Raw genomic sequence first — 26370 nt, 5'->3', positions numbered from 1 at the left:
TAAAATTTAAAAATATACTTGCCCTCAAGGGTTCTGGGGAAAATTCACTAGGTTGGAGTGCATTCCGAAATCAGCATTTTCAATGATCATAGTGATGATGATGATATTAACCAGGTTGTTCACATCTGTTTTTCCTCTCCTTTATTAAAAACATAACACCCATAGAAACAGGAGGTGGGAAATATTTTAGCATTTCTCAGGTGGAAGAGACTGAGGTATTGAGAGGTTAAGTGACATGGGAAGAGCCAAGTGAAAGAGACAGGGTTGCGTGAGAGGCTACTGAAAGGATTAAAGCAGGTGTGTCGGGCTTTTAGACAGCTAACTCTGGTGGTAGCGTAGAGAATGTAATGGGTCAAGGGTGGCCGACTGGGGAGCAGTTGAGAGGATGCTAGAGTGGTCCAGGTGGAAGAGGTAGGTGGCTTGCACAAGGCTAGTGGCAGTGGAATGAATGACAGGACAAAAGGAAAAAATATTAGGAGACAAGACTTGGTGATTGAGTGCATGAAAGAGATGAGGGAAAAGAAGGTGTTAAGGATGATGTCTCTTTCTGTCCGAGCTAGTTGGGTGGAATGGTGGTAACACTTACCAAGATGAGGAATGCGGAAGAAGAGTGGGTTTGGGAAATGGGGAGAGGAGGGGGAGGGAAAGATAATGAGTTCAGTTTTTGACATGTTGAGCTTAAGATACGTAAAAGGTATCTGAATGCGGATGCCCAGAAAGCGCTGGAGCTCAGGAGAAAGGGGTGAGTGGGAGGCAGGGATTTTGAAATCTATGGCATAAAGCTGCTCATGGAAGGCAGAGGCATCAACGAAATTACCCATGGAGACAAAGCAAACCCTAGGATACAATTTCAGGAGCAGCAAGATTTAAAGGTGAGATACCGGAACTTCCCTGGTGGCACAGTGGTTAAGAATCCACCTGCCAATGCAGCGGACATGGGTTCGAGCCCTGGTCCGGGAAGATCCCACATGCCGCGGAGCAATTAAGCCCGTGCGTCACAACTACTGAGCCTGCGCTCTAGAGCCCGCGAGCCACATCTACTGTGTCCGTGCACCACAAGTACTGAAGCCCACGTACCTAGAGCCTGTGCTCCACAACAAGAGAAGCCACCGCAATGAGAAGCCCGCGCACTGCAACGAACAGTAGCCCCCCACTCGCCGCAACTAGAGAAGAGCCCGCGTGCAGCAACGAAGATCCAACGCAGCCAAAAATAATAAATAAATAAATAAACTTATTTAAAAAATTAAAAAAAATAAAGGTGAGATACAAAGTACACTTAGAAATAGCAGCTAAAGAGGGAGAAGGAAAAACAGACATCACAAAAGTCAAGGGAAGACTGTGTGTTGAGAAGGAGGAAATGTCAACTTTATCAAGTGTTGCCAAAGCTTAAGGGTATCTTCTCTTTTCAAAATATGGCAGCAGAGTCCTGAAAGTAAATGTCTCCTGTTTCATAAGTACCATAGCTACCAGAAAACATTAGAAATATAGCTAGATCTTGTTGACCAATTTCTCCATTCAAGTAATCAACATGCTGAGGGGCTTTCAAACTTTTTATTGACTGTGAGCCATAGAAAGAAATACATTTCACAGTGTGACCCAGTTCACACATATATCCAACATACTAAAACAAAGGTTTTAGAAGATAATACCTAAACTTTACAACATGCCAGGCACTTAGTTATTTTGCATTCCAATCCACTCCACACCATTCTAATCCTTCCTGTTAAAAAAAAAAAAGCTAGTTATGTCCCTCAAAATTGATTTCATGGCCCACCAACAGGTCTTGACTTGTGGTTTGAAAAATATTGCCATCGCCTATTTGACCTTTTCTCCTCAAACTTCCTGACTTTGCCAAGGGCAAGGCAGCTTCCCATGACAGATGTTGATGAAGAAGAAACGCTCTTTACTAATTCTGGACAAAATGCTTTGTAAGTCTGACAAGCTGATAGACATGAATCATTCAATAAATACTACAGTAATGATGTTCATGCATGTCAAAAAGTCACGCGGGGCCCTCAGTGGTCCCTGATTTCTGGTAATGGCAGGAAATATTTATCAAGTGCCTATTATGCGCCTGGACTGGTGCTTAAGATTTGAAAGCTTTATCTCATTTAATTATCATAATAACCCTAGGAGGTAGGTACCGTTATTTTCATCCCATTTTACAGATGAGGAAATTGAGGCTCAGTGATATTAAGGGAGTTGCTCAAGGTAGTCTGACTAGTACCAGGCATATCTGGGATTTGAACCACTTCTCCCTGATGCTAAAGCTTGTGCTTTTAATGCTACACTCTATTTTTGGTGTTAAATTCTTTGGGTAGATATAATTTAAACTTTTGTTAAAATTTCATTTTTTACTTGGAAACAAACTTCACTCAAAAGTAAAAAAGTATAATATGTAACTTGCCCAAAGTTACCCATTTAGGTTCACAGTCTGGCTGTGACCCCAGGACTGTTTGTCTCTGGAGCTGAGCCTGGAGCCATGTCAGTGACACAAGCTGCCCTGTATTCCTGCCCACTGTCCACATTCACAGGCATGTAAGAACTCCAACATGGCAAGTTTCTTTTCAAATATTCTTTTTTGAAATTTATGTAATCTAAATTATCTTCTCTCACAGAGCAGGGATTACTCTCTCTCTTCTTTTCTGAATCACATAAACACATAAAGAACAGAACAAGCTCCTTGCTCCACTAATGCAAAAGGAGACAAGGACACACTCATGAGCCATTTCTCCTGGCAGAGTGATGCCTTTCCCTAAAATACTGGTTCCTGAGAAATTCTTTGGCAATGAGAATGAAGTTCTAGATAAATGAGTTCATTGTGAGTAGCAGCCAAAGTCTTTCACTGCCTTTAATGGTCAGAATTTTCTTTTCTTTTCTTTTTTTTAACATCTTTATTGGAGTATAATTGCTTTAAATGGTGTGTTAGTTTCCGCTGTATAACAAAGTGAATCAGCTATACATATACATATATCCCCATATCTCCTCAGAATTTTCAAAGACAAAAATGATGTTATTCTTTTTTGTAAATACGGTACAGTTTTTAAACTCACGCAATCAGAAAAGTATAACCGAGAGAGAAATAAATTACCCTGAAGCCCATTACCCTGAAACATTTGGTACACATGATGCTGCACATCTCATTATGCTTATATGTACCCAGAGGAATGATTCAATAGCTGAATACATAGACAAAAGCTAGGCTATGCCATACTTATGATTTTAATAAAAGTAGTAAATTTAACTTGATTCAAACTTTAAAGAAAAAGAAATTAAAATGAAATGAATCACTGCAGTTCAAACGTTTCATTACCACACGAGATATTAGTTCTTAAAAGATCTTTTAAATTAAGAAAATTGTGTATGAAAGATATTGAGAGTTTAGTTATTAAAATGATGCCATATTTTCATTTTGGATCACATATAATGGCTTCGTGCTACAGAAGTCAGTACACATACAGTTTTTCCCCACCTTCTGATTTGTTATATGATTGATAAGATTCAAACATTTACAAGAAAGTTCTGTAACCATATTTCCCATCACTAGTCTTAGTTCTACATTTAGATAGTTTCAATGCCTGCTCCCTGTCTTTTTGCCAAAATCTTGTCATTACTAAGTTCATTTAGGCTCATCTTTATCCCTCTGTCAGTTGGATATCATCTTTAGTTAGTGTTCCCTCCCCGCCACAGCCTGCAAGAAGGTCTCAGGGGAGTGATAGCCCAGGTTCAACCTGCTTGAAAATACAGAAAATACATTTGCTGAACTTGGTAAGAGTCTTAGGTCACACTTATTTTTCCCTCAGAAGATATATCACTGTCATGAACTGAGTGTTGCCAGATAGAAATCATTGTTTTTGCTGTGACGGTCATAAATCATTTCATTTTCTTCAAAGTTCAATAACTTTACCAGGATATGTCTTCCTATTATTTTTATTAAATTTTCCTAGACAGAGCATGCATGGATATGCAATTCCAGATAGTCATTATTACCTGTTCAATTATTACTACCTGTTAGCTATAATAGGTTTTTCATCTCTATATAACATTTTTATTTTCCATCTTCTTCCTAAGTTCTGCCACCGTGCTTTTAAAAAAAGTTCTTCTTCTTGTCTTAGAATCTCTTCTTTGACTGTTATCTCTTCTTTGAGGTTTACCATTAGAGAACATGTTGTTTATGGATTCAAACTATGGACCATTATTTGTCTGAATTTTTCTTTAATTTCCATGAGAAAGCTTTCAGGAATTTTTGACTTGTGTTCTTTTTGTCTTTCTCCCTTTCAGTAATTAGGGATAGGTGTGCTGGATTCTTTGGGACAATTACTCTTTGAATGGAGCCAGTTCTTTATTAAATATTAGGTGAGTGGGTATAGGAGTGAGGACCTATCACACACCCACTCACCATTTTGCATTCTTTGTTGATTGCAATGAGTGTTGAGCGAGAGGTGAAACGTGAAAATGTCCATTCACTATTATCTTTAATAAAAACTGTGAGTTGTACAGAACTCTGCACTCAGTTTCACTTAAAAATGTCCTATAATTCTAGTAAGTATAGATGTTTCAGAGGTGATGGATTTCCTTGTTTGCTCAGCCACAGAATAACATTTTGACAGACTTCTTTTCTCCATTTAAATAACTTCTTCTTGCCTAAGTACTCAATACTCTGTTTCCATGAAGAAACTGTTGTCTAATTTAATCTAACAAAACACAATGAGATAACTTAACATGAAATAACTAAAACCTTTCTTTTTCCTCACTCGTTTAATACAATAGATGGTTTATCTTTGCACAATTAATAGGAGTCTGAGTCTTGTGCTTATAAATTAGCCAAAACGAAAAGAACCAACTTACATGAAATACTGCACAGAATAAGTAACTTCCACTCCTTGTAGGCCCTGTGGTGGGTTCCACTGTAGGATATTCTTCATGTTTATAGATAAGAAGGTGATATTTGTAGGTTTAGGCAGACCACCAGAGACACAGGGAACTGAAAAAGGAGTAGAGAGGAATTGAGGTCTTAATAGAGAGAAAGGAAGACCTAACATGTGGTAGCTGGTCTCCAGATATGGCCTCCAATGAGCCACACCTTCCAGTACTCATGCTCTGTGTATTTCCTTCCAAACTGAACATGGGCTGACCTCATGGCCCTCTTTAACCAACAAAACTGATACTGGGACTGAGCCTTAACAAGGCCTACGAGCTTCCACTTTTGTCCTTTTGAAAGCCCCGAGCTGCCATGTAAAAAGTGGGCGACTATGCTGGAGAAACCATGTCAAGAGGCCATATGAAGAGGGAGAGGTTCGGCTGTCCCAGTGTCCCAGCTGAGTCCAGTCTTCCAACCAAGGGGCCAGAATGAAGCCACTGTGGACATTCCAGCCCCATGTGCCATAGACTGAAGCTTCATGAGAGGCTCTGAAAGAGACCAGCAGAGGAACCATCCAGCTGAGCCCTAGATAAATCCTCTGAATTATGAGAAATTATAAAATGATTCTTTTAAACCACTAAATGTTGGGGTAGTTTGTTATGCACCAGAAGATAACTGAAACAATCCCTTTATTAGATATAGAAATAAAATTTAGGATAGATGTCACTGAAAGGCCAGAGATTGGAGATTGGAGCTGGGGTTAGCTTTACTAAAGTATATAATAAAGAAATAATTATAATAAGAACTAATGAAAGAAGACAATTTATTTAATTAAACACTGATATGTTCACCTAACTGTGTTCTAAGAAAGACTGTATCCTAGAGGATTAATTTATAGAAATCTTCTGTAAAGGAATGATAAAAAATGGAGAAACTACCAAAAAATTAGAAAAGGAAAAAAGAAAAGTGAAGAATAGTTTCTTATAAAAGAAAACAAAGACGATCCTTTAAATACAATAAATGAAAAAATTCAGTGCTGATATGAAAGAATCAAAATATTAATTTAAACTATTGGAGAGATCCCAAAGTCCTGAGTAATAAACAATCAGATATTATGAAGAATTTATCATAAATATGCATAATCTAGTCAATGAATTTGGAAAATATCAAATTTTGATATTTCAAATCAAACAGGAAATAAAATTTAGCTAAGTCACTGAAGGCTGGTCCAATTTTGGCTAACGTTCAACAGTTCTTGTATAAATCAACTGAGACTAATGTCAGAGAAAGGAATTAGCTTTATGATTGTGGTAATCCTTGGCTAAGATTAGCTCTATACAATGTATTGTAATCCCACAAGCCAAATGAAAAGAAAGAAAAAATTCTTTCCTTTAGAATTAAACTTTATAATGTAACATGATCCTGATTCTAAGCCAAAATAAGCTCTTTAACATGTGGCAGAGTGACCAAACTATAAGTGGTTGAGTTTGTGTTCGTGCATGTGTGCAAGCATGTGCTACATTTGTAATGACTCCTACTTTTAATCTTGCTCATTTTTTTTTAATACCTCAGTTTTATTTTATTTAATAAATTTATTTATTTATTTATTTATTGGCTGCGTTGGGTCTTTGTTGCTGCGCACGGGCTTTTCTCTCTAGTTGCGGCGAGCGGGGGCTACTCTTCGTTGCGGTGCGAGGGCTTCTCATTGCGATGGCTTCTCTTGTTGAGGAGCATGGGCTCTAGGCACACGGGCTTCAGTAGTTGTGGGACGTGGGCTCAGTAGTTCTGGCTCGCAGGCTCTAGAGCGCAGGCTCAGTAGTTGTGGCGCATGGGCTTAGCTGCTCTATGGCACGTGGGATCTTCCCGGACCAGGGATCAAATCCATGTGCCCTGCATTGGCAGGCGTATTCTTAACCACTGCGCCACCAGGGAAGTCCTCAGTTTTATTTTAGAGAGGGAAGTTAAACACTCAAAGAGAAGCTCTGTCAACTGGTCACTGTGTGGCTGTGTGTGTAGGAGCAGTAGAAAGGATCTCTAAAGGATGCCACCTGCCCAATGTCTGTCTTTGATTTCTATTCTTCTAACTCTTTGGAACCATTGCATATCAACTGGTATTGGCTTTTTCTGGAGCTTATATATAATGAATAATTACTAATGATTTAATACTGCTCTGTGCTATCACTAGGTTCTAACTTTTAATCATATTTTTAAGACAAAACAGAGAACTTGGGGAAGCAGCACCATGAAGTATAGTATTCCCCAATCCTTCAAAAGTGGGGAACACTGTCAACCTAAACAATTCCGAGGATCTTTCCAGATCTAAAATGCTGTGGTTCTATATTTTTAGATGACACTAACATGTGAAGAGTGGTTAGCATCTTGTAAAAACTAAAATTAAAATAGACTGTGTATTATAATATCACAGATGGAAGACATTACCAAAACATGGCTCCACCGAATTGACTGAGAAGGAACCAGAATAGTCTGATTTGTGGCAATTTGTGTTTGGAGAATTAAAAAACACAAGTTATTTTAGATATTATAATCCAGGCATATTTTCTCAATGTTTATCTATACAAAGGTTTATCTTCTACAACATTGGTTTCTACAATGTTTACATGGTTTATCTATACAAAGGTTTATCTTCTACAACATTGGTTTCTACAACTGTGTGACTTTTAATATAAGTAAACAACAGAATTCTCAAAATGCCTAAAACGTACCCCCAAATTTTTAAAGAAGTAACTTGGAATAAAGTAAATGGACTGCTCATTTTAATTTAATTGGGGGAGGCACTGTTATGAGGAAACAAAGCAATTTTGCTTTTCTGAAATAAAGCACTCTGGAATGGGCTGTCAATCATTAATGTTCACTGATTCAATAGAAAATTTTACTAGTGTTTTGTAATCATTTAAATGATCCTCTAGAAAAGCTACATCAATTATCAAAATGTTACCAAACTGTAACGTAGAGGATTAATTTATAGAAATCCTCTGTAGAGAAATGCTAAAGAAAAAATCATTTTAATAGTTTAAATAAAAGGAATAATAGGCTAAATAAAAGGAATTAATAATCTGACAACAATATTACAACATTAAACAATTTTCTCATCATGCCATTCTATTTTTTGACAAGAAAACATATTTCATTATAAATGTTGTGAAATGGATATATACCTTCTCTGCAAGTTTACATTACGGGTAAATTATACATATTGCCACAGTTTTGTTAGCCAGCCTACAAGATGGCCCTCAGTAATCCCCTCCTCCTGGCATTCACAGCCTGTATATTCCTCTCCCACACTGTATCTGGGTTGGTCTGTGTGACCAATAGAATATGACAGAAGTGATGGTATGTCATTTCCAAGATTAGGTTATAAAAGATACTGTGGCTGCCATCTTGATTTCTCTCTCTTGGATTATTTACTCTGGGAAAAGTCAGCTGCCTTTTTGTGAACAATCCTCTGCAGAGGACCATGTGGCAAGTAACAGGCCTCCAACAGCTGGTGAAGAACTGAATGAGGTCTCCTGCCAAGAGGCACATTAATGAGTTTAGAAGTGGATCCTCCAGCTCCAGTCAAGCCTTCAGATGGCTGCAGCCCCAGCCTACCCCTTGACTATACTCTTGTGGGAGACCCTGAGCCAGAACCACCAGCTAAGCCATTACTGGACCCCTGACCCTCAGAAACCATGACATAATATTTGTTGTTTTAAGTTGCTAAGTTTTGAGGCAGTTTGTTACACAGTACTAGATAACTAATACAACAAAGAGTCTAAAACTGAGAGAAACTAAGAGAAATTAATCACTAAAAAAAAAGCGACCTAAATGGAAGAAATGGAAGAAGAAAAAAATGGCCCCCTCCATTCCCAATGATGTTATAAAAGACCCCTGCTTTCACAATCTTGAAAAATGTTCTTTTTAATAGTTCCATTTCACCTTTATAAGGAAATTTTAAAAACCCAATGAGAAGACTGTAAACTTATTAGCCTTTAATTGCAAGTGAGAATCACAGCAACAGTTTTTTGAATTAAAAAAAAAAGATAAATGCTTAGTTAAGTTCATTGTAAATACATGGTAGTAAACACCTTTAACAGAAATACATTTAAAATGGATGTTGCTGTTTTGTACACTGTTTCTGGGGAAAGTATATCCTAGCTTTTAATCCTTCAGATTCTTCATTTGGATTAACATTATCTTTCTGATTGCCTAGGCAGAAACTATATCAGTTTTGGATATCTATCCTCTTGTCATTAAATCAAAGTATTATCCCAGGGGCAGCTTTACCATGATAAAAGCCATCTGAAGACCCAGTGAATGGTGTTCTGAAGACACAGGGAGAACACGATTTGAAGATGGAAGGTTGGAGAGATGCATCTATAAGCCAAGAAGCCTGGCTACCACCAGAAGGTGGACAAAGCAAAGAAGGAACCTCCTCCAGAAGCTTCAGAGGAAGCATGGCACTGCCAACACCCTGGTTTCGTACTTCTAGATTCCAGAACTGTGAGAGAATACATTTCTGTTGTTTTAAGCCATCCAGTTTGTGGTACTTTATTACAGCAGCTCCAGGAAGCTAATACAGTTGCCACTGTGTGGATACCTAATGGTGAATAAACAGATATGTTCCTGCCCCTGTGGAGATCCCAGACTAATGGAAAGAGAGCACCATTCACAAGTCAAAAAACAAACAAAAACATACTTACAAATTTGGTGACCCAGTTATGAAAGGGAATAAGGTTGCAGTAGTGGGTCACAGAACCTACTTAGATAGGGGCTTAGGAGTCAGCTGTGAAGTGGGAGGGCAGTGTTCCTGGCAGAGACTCCTGAGATGGAAAAAAGCCCATCCAAAAACACCATGCCTTCGGAACAGTCAAAAGACCAGTGTGGCTGGAAAAAGTGAGGAAGAGGAGAGCGGCCACGATGTAACTGAAGAAGTTCAAAGGGGCTAGACCCCTCCCCCCTCTCCCCCCCCACACCCCGGTCTTTGTAAACCCCGGGAAGGAAGCTGGGTTATAACTGAAATTCAGCAGAAAAGTATTGAAGCCTTTTATGCAGTGGAAGCCATGGGCCTATTTGTATTTCAAATGGATTACTTCACTACTGAGAGGAAGAAAGCCTGGATGGGGGCAAGAATAGAACTGCAGAGACCTGTAAGACCATAATTGCAGCAGCCCCAGTGAGGAAGGCTGAGCTTGCACCAAGATGCTGGCTGTGGATATGGAGGGTGAGGTGGGCGCAGCTGGGAGCTCTATTTTCAAAGTAGAAACAATAGTACCCCCTGATGAAGCAGAGCTATGAGAGTCACATCAGTAAGAGAGTTGCTGTGTTGTGAAAGCTAAATCAACAGATGAGGATTTATCAAGGAATATTTGCCCTGTTGATGATGTAAAAGAGTGATAAAAAATAGAATTAGCACTTTGTTTTTGAGGAGGAGAAACAGTATTTAAAAAAGAACAACTGACAACTAGTATTTCCTTGTGGTGTTTTCATCTTCACAAAGTTGTAGGCACTGTTTGTTTCCAGTTTGGAAAACATAAAGAAAACACTCCTGAATAAATGTTCCAGTTGAGATAAGTCATTTTCCTAACCTTCCAGTATCGATAAGATAATTTAATCAACACCAAAGAGAAAATATGTCACACCCACATTGATATCAGGAGTCATGTGCCAATTCGTGGGTAACAAAAGCATTTTGGTTCGCGTAGATTGATGGCCTGGAAGTACAGCTCTGATCCTCTGAAAGTCCATCCATTTCATATCCCAAATCACGAAGCTGTTGGATTAGCACACAGAATTTTATTTCTTGGAGTGCTATACCATTACAACTTCCGTTTGGTACACAAAGTTTTCCATGGTCTGGTCTGGCCTCTCCTTTTGTAATTCTGCCAAATGCACTATGTTCACTAGTCACACCAAATCACCCACAAAACCCTAACTAGCTCTGCGGTTTTCATGCCTTTACAATTTTGGTACCCTCCTCCTATAGTATCTTTGGGAACTAAAAGACGCCTTATTTTTCCATGTGTGCCTCCATTTAGAGTATTGGCTTGTACTATTTTAATGATGTGATTACGTTGTGATATTGTGGAAGGTATGCATGGTCTCCCCTAAAGGGAGTGGGCATTCCTGACGACAGTCACTGGGTAGGAGGCTGGTCTTTCAGGAGAAAATGAAACACAGAAGACCTCAGAAAGGGACAAGAACTCCAGGCTCCCTTTGAGCTTCCCTGACCGGGGTATGGACATTGGGCAATGGAGGGAGACTTGAGGGGGGCCCCCTTGGATAATGGGTATTTAAGATGGCTTCTGCAAACTAGTGGTTACCAGTGGGGAGGTGGGGAAGGGCAATAGAGGGGTAGGGGATTAAGAGGCACAGACTATTATGTATAAGATAAGCTACAAGGATATATTGTACAACACAGGGAATATAGCCAATATTTTATAACTATAAATGGAGTATAACCTTTAAAAATTGTGAATCATTATATGGCACACCTGTAACTTATATAATATTGTGTATCAACTCTACTTCAATTTAAAAAAGGAAAAAAATTAACCAACGAACAACAACCAAAAAGATGGCTTCTGTCCTAACAAAGCTGTGAGGGGTCAGCAAGAAGGGGTCCACTTAATGAACTCCTAAGTAATGACGGGTTAGCTATAGCTTGTAAGTCATGTCATTTAGACTTGTGTTCCCTCTCAGTGTTTATTTTCCTCTCATTGTATCTTGGCCTTTGGGAAAGTCTTCTAGCCCAGCTCCATCTATGTTATAACACCATAAAGAAAAAGTCCTCTATCTCCTCTTGGGTCCTTCTAGTAGAAAGAGAATAAATAAATGGAATTTGAAATGAGTAAATCTTTGACAACTTCATTAGTGGAGTTTTATAAAATGTGGCTGCTACATTAGTTCCAAGAATTACCTTATAGTTACCTTTCTGTAGGTGGAATGAAATGGTATGTGACATTTTCTTAATGGCCTCAAAGATAATACTAATGTCATCATCTTAAGTATGTTGCAGTTTTCATTATATGCCTGACAGTAAAAGGTATTTCCATTTCATTATACTGTGGGAAAAGTCTATGCATAAATTAATGCCTGATGAACATTGGTAAAAAGTGGTGAGGTCTTCAGAATGAACTCACAAAGGGTAATCAGGCTCGTGGTTACCCAAACCTCTCTCTTCTGGGGCTGAGGCTCTCTGACTTTCCCGTTATGGACAGTACACTCATTCACCCCTGAGGAAAACCACCAGACTACAAGAGGCTGAACAATCAAATGTGTCCACTTTTGGGGACTTCCCTTTGGGGCCATTCAAGTTTCTCAAGCTCATGATTAACAAGGGAACCTCAGCATTGAGGAAGCCCTGCCCACCTCTGCCCAGAGAAAGTCTCCAGCCCTCCAGCCTCATCTGTCTTTCTGAAGCTGAAGCAGTGAAGGAATCACTAGGCTCTGAGCTGTTTGACCCTGGGCACCATGTCTTATAAGATTCTTTGTATCCCCAGTGCCTCTCAAATAAATACTTTTGAACTGAACTAACCAGGGACCACTGGGCTCACATATATTGTAGAGACAGGGCAGGACCCGGATTCACATGAGCATCTGGATGAGGGTGACACAGCCTGAACCACCAAACCCTGATAGCTTGAAATCACCCTGGGAAACTTACACTATACACAGGGGATTAGCCCAGTCAGAAGATACTCAACAGATGCTTTTTAATGAAGGAAGAGCAGCCCATGGCAAGTGGTTGCTACATCTTACAAGTGTCTTTCAAAATAGGAAAATACCTACTATGCTTGTAAGACCAAAAAAAGAAAAAAAAAATCACCTCCCGAATGAGTTTTCTGTTGTGGGAAATGGGGTTAAAAACAATCGATGTACAAAAAGCACCAGAGGGTGATTAATCAGTTTCAGGAAGCAAAAGTTGGAAATATCTCATCCCAACCTCCACCAAAGGAGAGCCAAACAGTGTCACTGCCTTCAAACAGATTAAGTATGGTTCTAACTTCATCGTCCTGAAAGGAAAGGCATATTTTCTTTTGTCTTAAGTTATAAATTATCTCTCTTGAAAAATATTAACTCCTCTTTCCTCTTTTCCCCCTTGATATATATTACATATATCAAGTGCCCTTAGAAAGTGAATCATCTAAACAACACTTGAAATGTTATTCAGGAACTATTTACCTGAGAAAATATACTTAACTGTCTTCTGTAAAGGAGAGAGTACAGTTTGATGTTAACAGTAGTTTCTCTGAACTCGATTATCTTCCTCTACCAATCCCGCTACAATTTCTCTATTATTTCTTTGCCCACTTGCTGCTGTACTTGCATGCTGCCTCTGTTTTCTCTTAATAGTATACTGAACGTTATATAGGGCACTGCCACCTGCCCTATCTCATTGGCTTCTAGTAATTGTTTATGTGAGTAGGTCAGAGAGAAGTTTTAAGAACGAGAGTCCTAGAGCCACACTGGGACCTACTCCCTGTTCTACTGCTTATCTAAGCTGTGTGCCCTGAAGTAAGTTATTTAGCCTCTGTACTCAATTTCCTCATTTGTAAAATATAACAATAATATTATCTGCCTCATAGGCTTGTTGGAATGATTAAATAAGGTTCCCAAAATAGTGCCTGGTACAAAGAAAGAGCTCAATAATCATTAGTTCAGTATTGTCCTCCGTGGTTACTATTCTCCCTTTAGAGCTGATTAGATAGAGTCCCAGAGAGGCTGACTGATTTGCCTGTGGTTATTCAGCCATCTGGAAGCTGTTTGAGCCCAAGTGCTCTGAGGACAACAGGGTTCTCTACTAGGACACTCACTTACTGCCTTTAGGGAATGTTTCAAGGAGCAGTGTTGTGGGAGGAAGAGATTGCATGATCACTGGAAAGTTTGCATGTTACAGATGACTGCTTCTAAGGAGATATATAAGAAATTCAATGAGGAGTTCAATTCTTAAAAATGCAAACGCTTCATATGCTGTTTTTCCCTATCTTTTCTCAGTGTGAATAAAAATATGTACACACACACACACAAGGAATTCAGTGAGGAAAACCCTAGTATTTCTCCTTCATTGAAGTTTTTTCTGGTGGAAGTGTACTTAGTCACATCATTCATTCAACCTCATTACTGGGCACCTACTAGAAATAGAAACTGATAGTTACTGGGGTGCAGTGGCAGACAGAAACACACAGAAGGCCCTGCTCTCACAGAGCAGATATTTTCTGAATCTGGGACACAATCCATCAATACATGCTTTCCCTGCCAGGTATGTGAGCTTTTATATGGATGAGCGATATATAAGTCATACATAAAAAGCATGTTATTTCTTTAGAGCCACACCTCAATAAGTAAATCTATGTGCTTAAACATGTTTTGGAATATTGCTGTTGGTGCTTGAGAGCAAGTAGGACTTTAAGGTTGAGACTACTCTTAAAATATATTGGCATTTACCCATCAAAAAGAGTGTGCATTGTCCAAGCAGTTCCCTTGGGAGGGTTTATAATTATTCCCTGGTACTGCTCAGCTCTGGCATCTGGGGCATGCTTCCTTTCAGCTACAACTGTCTTCAGCGGTTGCTTGTATAAATGCAAAAAATTCCATCTCATTTTTTTTTTTTTATAGTCACACCTTGTTTTTGCCCAACATAGCATTTCTTAGCTTGATTACCCAAGTTTGTTGGAAGTGGCTCTGAATGCTTTTGAAAATTAAACCACACCTCTAAGATGAAGGTTTGCCACTTAATGGCAAACCTTAATCTGACAGATGCATACAGGTTCTATTGAGAACTCTGAAAAAAGGAGTTTAGGAAATACATGGTGAGATGTTTGTGCACAGCCTCCTAAAATGTCTATTTTGAAGATGCCATTATTAATTTGAATATGTCGGTCCCGTTGTTAGAAAATCAGTCCCACTTCCTTATGTCATCTCTTGTATGTATGTCTTCCCTTCCCTTCCCTTTCAGACTTGCTTTTTGAGGCCAGGGACTTGATTTTTCTCCACATTTTGTGATCTCCAAAGTGTTTATCCAAATTGAATATCACAGTAACTGTGGAAAAATAGATTCAAATGTGGGTTGGAGTCTCTACAACTTGATAACTTGCCTCAGAAAGGAAAAGATAAAAGAAAGAACATAGTCAAAGACAAACCATTTGAAACCACTAAGGTATTGGAAAGAATAGCTGTTGGGAACTCCCAGTTCCATCAATAGGTGTTTACTAAATATCAACATACATCGTCCACTTTATTTTTCAAATAATTTTCATAAATCATAGTACTTCTTTTTATCCTCACATAAGTAATGTGATTCTTCCATTATCATCTCCATCACTTGAAATTTTCAGAGAGAAAATCAAGATAAAAATGTGAGAAAAAAATTAATAGAAAAAGTAAGAGAGACTTAAAAATAATTACTTAGTGGAGATTTGGAAGTAATTAGTAGTATTTACTTGTCTTGGCTGTTGATTGGGATTTTGAGGCAAACGAGGTTGAGAGTGTGATCTCAATTGTGATCTCAGACTTTCCAGTCAAACAAGATGAAGACAGATGTGTACAGCAGCCATCAAAAACAGTCAGAAAGGTGCAATATTTTTCAACAGGTTAACTCTCCTCTATAGTGACAAGTCAATGCTTTGATGTTTTTGACGGTGACCAGCGCTCGGATCACACCTCTTCAGGGTTGAATTAAGCCTCAATGAAGTTGTGTAACTAAATGTGATAAAATGGACAGGGGATCCACGTGCTGCGCGGGGCTCGCTGAAGATCAGCTCTCTGAGGTGGTTATCCTACCACAAAGATATTAAAAAACACTGGTCAGGATAAAAGCAGAGCAACAGTGAAGAGGCCACCCACGAAGAGCCAAAGGCACTGACGACACTGGAACTTCTCCAGGGTCAACTCAGAGAATGGATCAATGAAGACGTTCCCTTTGCTCTTGCTGTTAAAGCTAACAGAGCCTTCAAAGGACTGTGTTGATTCAGGAAGTGAGAAAGAGCACCAGCCCTCTTAGAAAACCACAGCTGTAACATGGGAGCCTTTTGATACCTGTTTGTGGTTGGATTCAGTGTTGCACAGAGCCGCAGACCACAGAGACCTGTTGAAGCTGTCAGTGACCTTGAGGTCGGGCTGTCCTACAGCTGCAAAGCTCCTTACTCCTACCCACCTGGCAATACCACTGTCAGAAAAAATCATCTGTTTCATAGGATTCTGCTATTTGTTGTTGGGTTTTGTTGGTTGATTTGTAGTTTTACAGGAAAGAAATGTAGGGAAAAAGGAATGTTAACTACGTGGTAGTTTATAGATAGAATATGCTTAGAGCAGGATTTAACTTTATTTTCTTGCTAGCATTTTAAATGAAAAATATAACAAGTATATTGGCAATTCTCATAAGTCTCACTTTCCCTTTTCATAGGAAGCCCTGCCTGACTCCTAGATTAGATCGGTTGCCTTGCTCTGTGCTTCTAAAGAAGCTTGGTTTCCTCAGTTCTGGCATTTATACTTTAATGTAATCACCCGAGGTTAAAAGCTCCACGAAGAAAGAGACCTTGTTTTCTTGTTCACCTCAACACCGAGAACAGTTCCTGATATGTATGAATGAATGATATTGAATAAATGAATGAAAGAATGAATAAATGAAAAGTGCTCAAAAGAAGGTTCTTTAAAAATCACACTGTGTCAAGTTGTATTTTAAGTTATGAAAACTCAAAATGAATATGTGGGGTATGAAGGTAATTCTTTTTCATTAAATCTGATCACCTCAAATACCTCATTCCCCTAAGTTATTTGCTCCTAAGGTACACGTGATATTCTATTTTGCACCTAAAAACTATCAGCAAATTTGATAAATAACAACGTAAAGCATTTAGTAGGATAATTCAGAGGACCTTTTACTTCTTTTATACTTTAATCTAAAATGGAGGAGGAGGGCTGACTTGGAATCATATGGATAGTTAGCCTTAAGTATGAAAATGGTCCATGCTGGAGCAAGAGTGAAGATTTTGCAATGAACGTGCCACAGAGAGGAACAGAGATGGAGGTCTGAGGAGAGTGAACCCCTCTGCTGAAGAAATTTAAACTCCACCATCTTTATTACATACCCATTGACGTTTCTCTCCTTTTTAAAAAACAGGTATAATTAACATATAACGTATTAGTTTAAGGTGTACAACATAATGATTCCATGTTTGTACATATTGCAAAATGGTGGCTATCTTTTATGTTCATGTTATGGAAAGTACAAGAGATGACTCATCTCTGCCCTCTACATTCTCAGGAGAGCCTTTCAGGCGTGAGACTTCTGCAAAGGTTTCCTTTTGGCAGTGGACACAGACTAATAAACACGTTGAGGAGGAAAACTGCATGGGGTTGAAATGGTAGCTTTTCTCCACTTTAGAAGCCAAGCTCATGAGCCCTGCTCACTGCCCTACAAGCTGTTGAGGGTATGGTAGGCGTTATAAATTCAACTGTGGCCCCGCAAAGAAATATGTTGAAATCCTAGTCTCCAGTACCTCGTAAAGTAACCTTAATTAGATATAATGTCTTTATAGAGGTAATCAAGTTAAAAAGAGGTCATTAGGGTGGGCTTCAATCCAACGTGACTCGTATCCTTATACAAACGGAAAATTTGGACGCAAAGAGAGACATGCACAGAGGGAAGATTATGTGAAGAGACAGAGAGAACACTGTGTGAAGGCAGAGGATTGCAATGATGCTCAACAGGCCAAGGAATGCCAAGGATTGCCAGCAACCACCAGATGCTAGGAGAGAGGCATGGAGCAGATGTTCCCCTACAGCCTTCAGAAGGAATCAACCCTGCCAACATCTTGATTTTAGACTTCTAGCTTCCAGAACTGTGAGATAACACATTTATGTTATTTTAAGCTACCCAGTTTGTGGTACCTTGTTATGGCAGCCTTAGGAAAGTAATATGGTAGGTGTCTGTTCCTTGTATCTTTCCTCAAAAATGAACACAATGTTTATTTAAGAGAAGAATGAATGCTTTAAGGGCTGCCAAGTAACCTGAAAGTAAGGATGGAGGGATTGATGTAGGAGAAGAAAAAAATGTCTGCAAAGTTGAAAATGAGGAAATTTAAATGGCGGAAGTAATGTAAACAAATGCTTCAACTAAGAGGATACACTTGCCAAAATATCTCATATCACCAAAATACAAATGTTAACGGTATGGAATGGAAAATTTCAGGGGGCTGGATTAAAGGCATACACGTTGAGACTCAAGAAGTATAAGGAAAACTTCCTGACAAATCTGTATAGGACAAGGTATGCCCATTCTCTGTGCCTGGAGGTGGAGCTGGCATTTGATGATGCGGTGCGTGAAGTGATTGGAGAAGCTGAGTGGAAGCCATTTTGGCGTCTCAACGTGCACTGTGGTGACCACCGCACTTGAAAAACAGAACTGATTTTGAATAGATAATATTTGTAATCAATAAAAATTTCCTTTCCAGGAAAGAGTCTCCTTAATTGCATTAAAGTCCACCGTGACAGACATCATGTGCTCTAGATAAAACATCGTGCCATACTTCCATTCTCTGTATTCTGAGAAGTAAAGAGAAAGAAAATTGCCTCCATAAAATGAAATTGTATTAATAGGAAATTCTGAGTTTAAATGAGGGGTCAAGGTCTGTGTCTTACAGGAAAAGACAACAAAGGTAAAAAGGGAGGGTAACTTTCAGGCATCAGGAACCCTTTGTTCACCAGGAAACTGATGCTGAATCACTTAAGGACCAACATGCCAGGGGCGGTGATTAAAAGTTGGCAGACCAGCCATGTCATCATGACCTACAGTGAGTATGCCTGAGAACTTACAGACAATCTGGAACACACACATACAGAAAAGACCAGGAGAGAGAGGGGCCTGGCATGACACAACTGGGGAGGTGGTTAGCTGAGACGAATGAAGACAGAGGAAATGTGATGGTTGCAGTCAATGAGCTGAGCAGCTTGTTCTGCATGACGTCATCAGCTTAGAGTGAGGACCAACCATGTGACAAGATGAAAGAGATCAAGACCTCAGCTCATTCACTGGAAGAACATTCTAGGAGCTGGAAGTCTACAATGACAGGACATCCTGTCTTGGGTGTCAGGTATCAAGTTTCCTGTGATGAGAGGTGCTCCAGCAGCAGATAGGTAATGACTTTGAAGTTATGTCGCAAGGAAGATTCACAAGGGAAGCAGTTAGATGGGATTTTAAGGCCTTTTCAAGCCTAGTTTTCTATATCAAAAGGAATTCTGAAAATAAAGCAGAGGAAGTATTTAATTGTATTGTCTCCAGCCAGCATTCTTTTTTAAAAAAGTTCTCTTGTTCTCCAATTTTATATGGAATTGACATCTTGAGACAGATTATAGAGATTTAATTCATTTTTCTAGTATCACCTTTTGAGTCAAATAATCATAAATGTGGACCAAGAAAAAGTAAAAATGCTGTCAGAACATCACAATCATAGCATAAGGGTAGTGTTATAAATAAGATGAATAAAATGATTTCACTTCTTAAAATATATACTACCTTAAGCTGCAGTTAATTCTTAGCAGTCTTTTTTTTTATCATCATGTAAGTAAACATGTCGAAGATACCTGGTCAAATTGTACATGAAGAAAAAGATGCAGGTAGAGAGTCATTTTAAAAGTATCATGCATATAATGAAAGGTGCCTTTTAACCAAAAAGGCAAATTTACTGAGTGACATTTGTGAAAAGTACTATGCCAAGCACTTAAAAATAGTTAATGTTTTATGCTGAGATGCTTATACTAAAGTATTAGTTTTATAGCATTAATATTAAAAATTAAAAATATATGTTACTGCTTATTGTCTTTGTCTAAAGTTTAGGCTTAAATGCAAAATCTGCATCCTACCTATGGCTCTGAGTCAGAGCTGTATAGAAAGGTGCACTCAGAGAACTGGTGCCCCTCCTCATCCCTACCACCTTGTTCGTACACCATGCCACCTCCTATGGGTAACAGATCTCCTTAATTGTTCTCTAGGGAGCAAATTCTGCCTTTCCTGGATTTGTTCTATAGGAAGCTGAAAAAATAGCTACAGGTAGTAGGAGCACATCTTCTGAAAGGGGAGGCTGGTGATACCTATAGCCACACGCTTAGATCTCAGGTATATGATGCTCTCCAGACATGCTGGGGATGGGCTTCGAGCTGATCAATGAGGAGCTATATAATAGCCAATAAATGATAAATGTACATGCAAATGTACAAGAAATCCCTCATGTCTGCTCCAAAGGCAATGGGAGAGAAGCTGGAAAAGAGGACAAGCTTGTTTGATGAAAAGAACATTTGAGAAGACAAATCCTGCTTTAGCTGCAATAGAGAACCTAGATGTAGACCGAGTTCTTGACTATTAGCATACAATATGTTTAAAACCAGGTGTTTTCATGAGAAGTTGAAGCAAAATTTGGAAATGATTTAGCCTTGATATGAATTTGGCTGGTACAGTCAGGGCCTACCTTTGAGGACTACGGATTTGTGAAGCAGAAAAGACATATCCTGTTAAGTGAAAAAATGCTAAGTGGAAAAGAGAACCTGTAGTATGCTAGGTTTCATGTAAGAAAGAAGGGGAATATGAGAAAATACACACATATCTGTTCACTGGTGCAAAAGAAATACAGGAAGGATAAACCATTAACTAAGGAGACTGGTTACCTACGGGGGTGGCATGGATAAGAATAGGAACCAGGTTGTAAGGATGATGAGGGGGCAACCCCTCTCTAAGTGTACCATTTTGTACATCTCTGACTCTTAAACCACAGTAATGTCTCACATACCCTTCAAATACCCCCAAATCAACAAACAAAACCAACTAGCATGTGGGCAACCCCAACTGAAATACAAACAGTAACAAATGAACCTAAACTTATTACAAATAGACAATATAACCACAGTAAAGAAGGTGAAGGAAAACCGGTCTAATCTAAGTAACTTTGGTCAACAGTATCTTGACTGGGTATTATAAAGCCAAAGACAAAAGAACTGTATATAAGTGCTATAATCTAGTTAGTAAATGTCCTTCTCATAGGAGCATGGGTTAATAATTCTGAAACTCTAAACTAGAAATGAATAAGTAAGTAAATCTATTATAGATAATGATATCAGGTTTCTCACTGTTGGAGAAAGAAGCTACAGATAAAGAAAAGAAAGACAATGAACTCTGTGCTATTGGAATCAGAGGTATCAGTGTAAGCTTATCGTCTTTTGTATACATAGACACATACATATAGATACAGAAATACAGATGTGTGTGGATGCCTCGGTTAGTATATATATTTATAACTTCCAGCTCTGTCCGCTGAGAGAGCCTAGAAACAACATTCCAGTAGCAATTAGTATGCCTGGCAACTAGATTTTGGTTTCTAGATCCTATTCTCCAGTAGAAGGAGCTAGAGCTCCTTGGGGAAGTAGCTGATTCAGCCCTGGTGAAGGGAAAATACAAGATGAACCTGAAACATTTTATGTTGCTAGAAAGCAATGAACTGCTCAAAAAGAATGGGGCTTGTTGAAAGCACATGGGAGCCAAACTAAAAGAGCTTTTAATGGCCAAAGCTGGAACAATTTGAGCAACAAAATTAATAATAATAGTATTGGATTATAACTCAAAGAATAAAGTAAATATTTATGAGTCCATATTGATATATTTAAGCAACTGAATAAATAAATAAATGGGGGAGAAGTAAATGCTCTTCTTTGCATTAGAATTCCAATTTAATAAATATAGAAGGAAAAAATGAAATTAAAAAAATCACCATTAGGCGTCGTAGTTGCTGCATTCAGTATCCACTGATGAATACTAAAATTAGTGCGTGTAAGTTTGAGGAGAAACAGGATATTTGCATGATCTCAAAGTATCTTCCCACAATGTATTTATTAATCAGAAAGTGAAAATAGTAACTATACAGTGAAAAACCCTGCAGACACCACCTAAACCAAATCATCAAGATTAACATCGCCAGGAAGAAGACATATTGACATCATAAACCCTTTGATATGATGTGCTGGGAAACACAACATAATCTCTGTGGTATTATTGCCCAAAAGGAATAACCTCACTCTAATCAAGAGGAAACTTCAAAGGAACCCACAATGAGGAGCAATCTGAGGAAGAGGTGACAAGAACTCTTCAAAAATGTCAAGGACATGAAAGCAAAAAGAGGCTGAGGAACTGTCATAGATCGGAAGAGAGGAAGGAGACACAGCAACTAAGTGTAATGAGGAACCTGGATTGATCCTGGAACAGAAAAGGGGAATTAGTGGAAAAAAGGGTGAAATTGGAACAAAGTCTATAGTTTAGTGAATAGTGTCAATACTATACCAATGTTAATTTCCTCATTCTGAACACTGTACCACAGTTATGTAACATGTTAAAATTAAGAGAAACCGGGTGAGGGGTTTATGAGAGCTCTATTATTTCTATAGCTTTTCTGTAAGTCTCAAAACAGTTCAAAATTAAAAGCTAAAAAGAAGAAAATAATGAAGAAAATTTAATTAGTTCACTGGAACCATTTGTGTGTGTTTGAAAAATATCCTGAAATAATTTCTCAGTTAAATAAAATACCTGATGCTGTTGTGTTTATATCAAAGAAGAGACACTTCAACAAATACCCTCACTCTGTTAATTGTAGTATATTAGTTCTAATAAGCAGAGATGCTGTAATACACTGCATTCAAAAGCTCCAAACCTAGAGTTTGGCTCATTTGTTCATAGGCATAATGAACAATATTTTTTCCCTTTTTGGGGATTTTGGGAAGCCCTCCTTGAAGGAGGCACATTGGAGGTGAGATGCCAAGTCTGAATAGGAGTTAGCCGGGGACAGAGCAGACAGGAACATTCCAGCCCAAGGAACTGCAAGTATGAAGTCCTGAGATGGAAAACGGTTTGGTTTGCTCTAGGAACTGGAAAAAGGCCAGGATAGCAGGAATTAAAGTGATGTGAGGTAAGGCTGGAGAGACAGGCAGGAGTGAGCCGTATAAGACCACATAGGAGAATTCAGACGGAAGCCTCTGAAGGGCTTGAGGAGAGGAGATACATGACGTTGGAAAGTCATCTCCTCCCACTCCCTTACTGGCTTTAAATGCTTGTTTATATTATGCTGACCACGGTTCTTTATCTTCACTGAGGAATAAGACATGGGATTGGGCCAACAGGGCAGAGTTTGATAAACCACAGTGATAAACTTCCTAGTGAAACTTCTGTCCCTGGAGACATAAGAGAGTGAAGGTACAGATATGTATCCCTCCTGCCTTGAGGGAGTGGCACAGACGTTCTGAATTCCTTTAAAAGTTTACCTGAAATGAAATACGAAGAACTTTCCTAAAATGTTGATGCCACATTGAATTTTTTTTCTTTCTTTTTGGATGTTTGGTATTGTACAGCCTGATCCAATCACAGAGCTGTGTGACTTCGAACTTTTGTGCTAAAAAGTTTGAAAAATTAAAGAATTCGCCTACTGGAGAATGGTAATGTCATATAACTATTAGAAAGTTCCCATTGCTCAGCAGATATGGTGGTGGATCCATCAAGATAGAATAGCTCTCTATTAAGAGTCAGGTATGGTATCCATGTAACCACATATGCCTTCTCACTTGGTTTTCCCAGCAGTCCTCAGGGTGCCTGGAGGCCCAGAAGAGGGCAGGAACTCTTTAAGAAGAGCTAAGAAAGTACCTGGGTCTTGTGGGTCAGAAAAGAGTTTCTTCTGCTTTGTTTTTTCCCCAATTTTGCTTTGAAGCCAAGAATATTATTACCTTCTAATGTCAGCCTCCCAACCCAATTAAGGAGCAAGCTTTATTTCTTTGATTAGAAATAGAAACAACTAAATTCATATCTGTTAGTTGAGGTTCAGTATCTGGATAAGTCAGGAGCAGATCTTCCCATTCAGCTTACCTAAGAATATTTATCACAAGACAAAAGAACAATTTCTGGTAACTTTAGGGTTTAGAAGAGAAACTTTTTGTGTATAATGTCTGTTGTCCAAAAATCTCTCCAAGATCTATATGCACACAATTCTTACCTTTGTAACTATATTGAACTTTAGTAACTTTTTCTTTGACTACTAAGGACACCGCAGTTTCATGAACAACTTTCTTCCTGCATTCACTGTCATTGTTCAGCTCTGGGTTAAAAACATGGAAGCCTGGATCAAATCTGTACAAAGCACAGTATTCTGGGAAGTTGTGTTGCGTTAACTTAAAAAAAAAAAAAAAGGAGGGTCCTAGATATCTTGCTTTAAAAAAATTTCTTTTTCTCATACACCAGAAATGCAGAAGAAAAAAAAAAAAAAAAAAAGAAATCAGGTTAATGAATCATTCTGGTTTACTGGATTCCAGCTGGTAGAGTTAAAACTTAAAACCAAAAAGCCTTGAGTTACCTATGTCATGGATCAGTTCCAAGTTTTGTTACTTTCAAAAAAAATCAAAGAGCACATATATGTACAAGATCAAAACTGCAGAGGAAAAAAATGACGTGCCCAGAAAGATCTTAGTTTAGAAACGCTGCACCTTTCTAACTCCGGTTCCCTCAAAGCCCACTCTTTCAGGAAGTTTGATTTTTAAAGCGCAGACATCGCCTCCTTCCCTGGGGCGCTCTGTTGAAGGGAGCAGGTCGGTGAGGCCACGGCGTGGGTGGTGGGAGCCTGCGACGTGCCGGTGAGTGCAACGCGAAAGGTCACTGCCACCGACCGTAAGTTACCAGCTGTGGGTACCGCTCGGAGCGACCACCGTCAACCTTCCTCTACCTCGCCCGCAACTCCCGCAACGAAAAGTGTGAAACGCGGAGCGCGCGAACTTGACCCTGAAGCCGGCCCGCGCCAGGCAGCGGCGAGTTCCTCCCTGGGACTCCGGGGTTCCCGGCGCTGACCCGCGCTTCTCTCGCTCTGCGCGCTTGAAAGCGAAACCCGGGGGCGGGAGGGCCGAAACCAGCCGCAGCTGGGCGGTCGTCGCGGCCCCGGCGCGACCCTCCTACCTGGTCGTCCCGTCGGCGCGGCCACCAGCAGCAGCAGCAGCGGCAGGGCCGGGAGGCCGGGTGCCGGGGCCCCTATGGCAGCCGCCTTCGTCGTGGGTCGGGGGGCGCACATGGGCGGCGGGTCTGGGTCACATCTCAGCGGGCGACCGGTAGCGTCCGACGCCCCCTCGGGCCGCGGGCGGTGGGAGCGCGGCCTCCCCTCGGCGCCCCGGGCCCCAGCTCCCACTGCGCGCCGCGCTCGGGTTGGCGGGGCGGCCGGGGAGGCGGAGTCGCGTCCCGCCGGAGCCCGGGCCGGACGCCAGGGAGAGGGGACGGCCCGCGACTTCTAGTCCCAGCCACCCAGGCTCGCCGCTCTGACTATCCGAGACTTTCCACCGCCGCGACCAGCGAGATTACTACTGCAGGGAAAACCTCCGTCCAGTAAAGAGAAAGTGAGCCGCGCACACTGAATAGTGATTCTGGTCTTCGGGCCTGATGGTCATTTCTGTAAAACTTTTGAAATGTCCGAGTTCAGTGCCGGAAGAAGAATGAAATGGGTATTTATTTCTCCACACACTGTCAGTCACTCTGCCATCCATTGTATTTGATCCCATTTAATTCTCGTTATCTGCAATTAGGCATTGTCCCATTTTACAGATGAGGAAAGGGACACTCGGAAAGTTGGGGCGTCGGCCTGAAGTCCCACAAGCCTGTGAGCAGTGACGCCCGGATTTCCACACAGGCTTGATTCTAGGTACCATGCGCTTCATAATGGGAGGGCGGGGCTGAAATTAAGAAATGTGCTGAAGAGTCACAGACATAGAAAACAAATTTATGATTCGCAAAGGGGAGAAGGAGTAGGGGAAGGATAAATTAGGAGTTTGGGATTAGCAGATACAAACTACTGTATATAATATAGATAAACAACAAGGTCCTACTGTATAGCACAGGGAACTATATTCAATATCTTGTAATAACCTATATTATTATCTATCTATCTGAATCACTTTGTTGTACACCAGAAACTAACACAACAATGTAAATCAACTATGACTTCAGTTACAAAAAAATGTATTGAAATAGTATCAAGAAAATCTGAGAGCTAGTCCCAGTTCTACTCCTTGAGAGGGAGTTATTGTTGGGCACAGCCTGAAAATAGAGAAATAAATGATTTGTGCCTTCTCTTTCCCTCACAAATACCTGTTTTCAAATGTACAGATAAAGAGAAATGACCCTAAAATTAAATCAAATATCTTTATTTTAGAAAAAAGAATCTTCAGTAATTAAAAAAAAAAAAAAGTCTTTTTGGTGGGAGCGTGGGCAGGATTTCCAGAGTCTCCTAAATATGCTACTTCCTTTTCCCCAGAAAGACTTGGAAACAGAGGATGAACCCAGGTCAGGCTATCCCTTTGGCTGGGACTTGGCTTTATGATGCACAACCTGGGACTCTGCAAACCACTTTCTTGTTTGTCAGGTGGGTCTTTTAGGTTCCAGCAATAGGGGGCGCTGGAGGAGCACTGAAAACTGAGGAGAGATGGAGCTTGCTGCTTCCTAGGTGCTGTTG

At 39.8% G+C, this 26370-nt stretch overlaps 1 protein-coding gene across 3 annotated transcripts in view; it reads right to left on the bottom strand.

Annotated features, from left to right (window-relative positions):
* The window catches only part of IL20RA (interleukin 20 receptor subunit alpha), a 35446-nt gene extending 10330 nt beyond the window's left edge, over positions 1-25116 (bottom strand). For 2 of the 3 annotated variants that reach the window (XM_082405717.1, XM_082405718.1), the window contains exons 1-2: positions 24828-25113; positions 4849-4984 (exon numbers count right to left, since the gene is read on the bottom strand). In XM_082405717.1, the coding sequence (XP_082261843.1) occupies positions 4849-4984; positions 24828-24939 (248 nt within the window). In that variant the 5' untranslated portion in view covers positions 24940-25113. Of the gene's footprint in view, positions 1-4848; positions 4985-24827 lie in introns of all 3 variants that reach the window. The other variant, XM_082405719.1, reaches the window with a different exon arrangement.
* Positions 25117-26370: the final 1254 nt, after the last annotated feature.

The sequence above is a fragment of the Balaenoptera borealis genome (assembly GCF_965194805.1).
Source record: "Balaenoptera borealis genome assembly, chromosome: 9".
NCBI lineage: Eukaryota > Metazoa > Chordata > Mammalia > Artiodactyla > Balaenopteridae > Balaenoptera > Balaenoptera borealis.
Note: the sequence above shows the minus strand (reverse complement) of the source record. Positions and strands in the feature narration are given on the sequence as shown.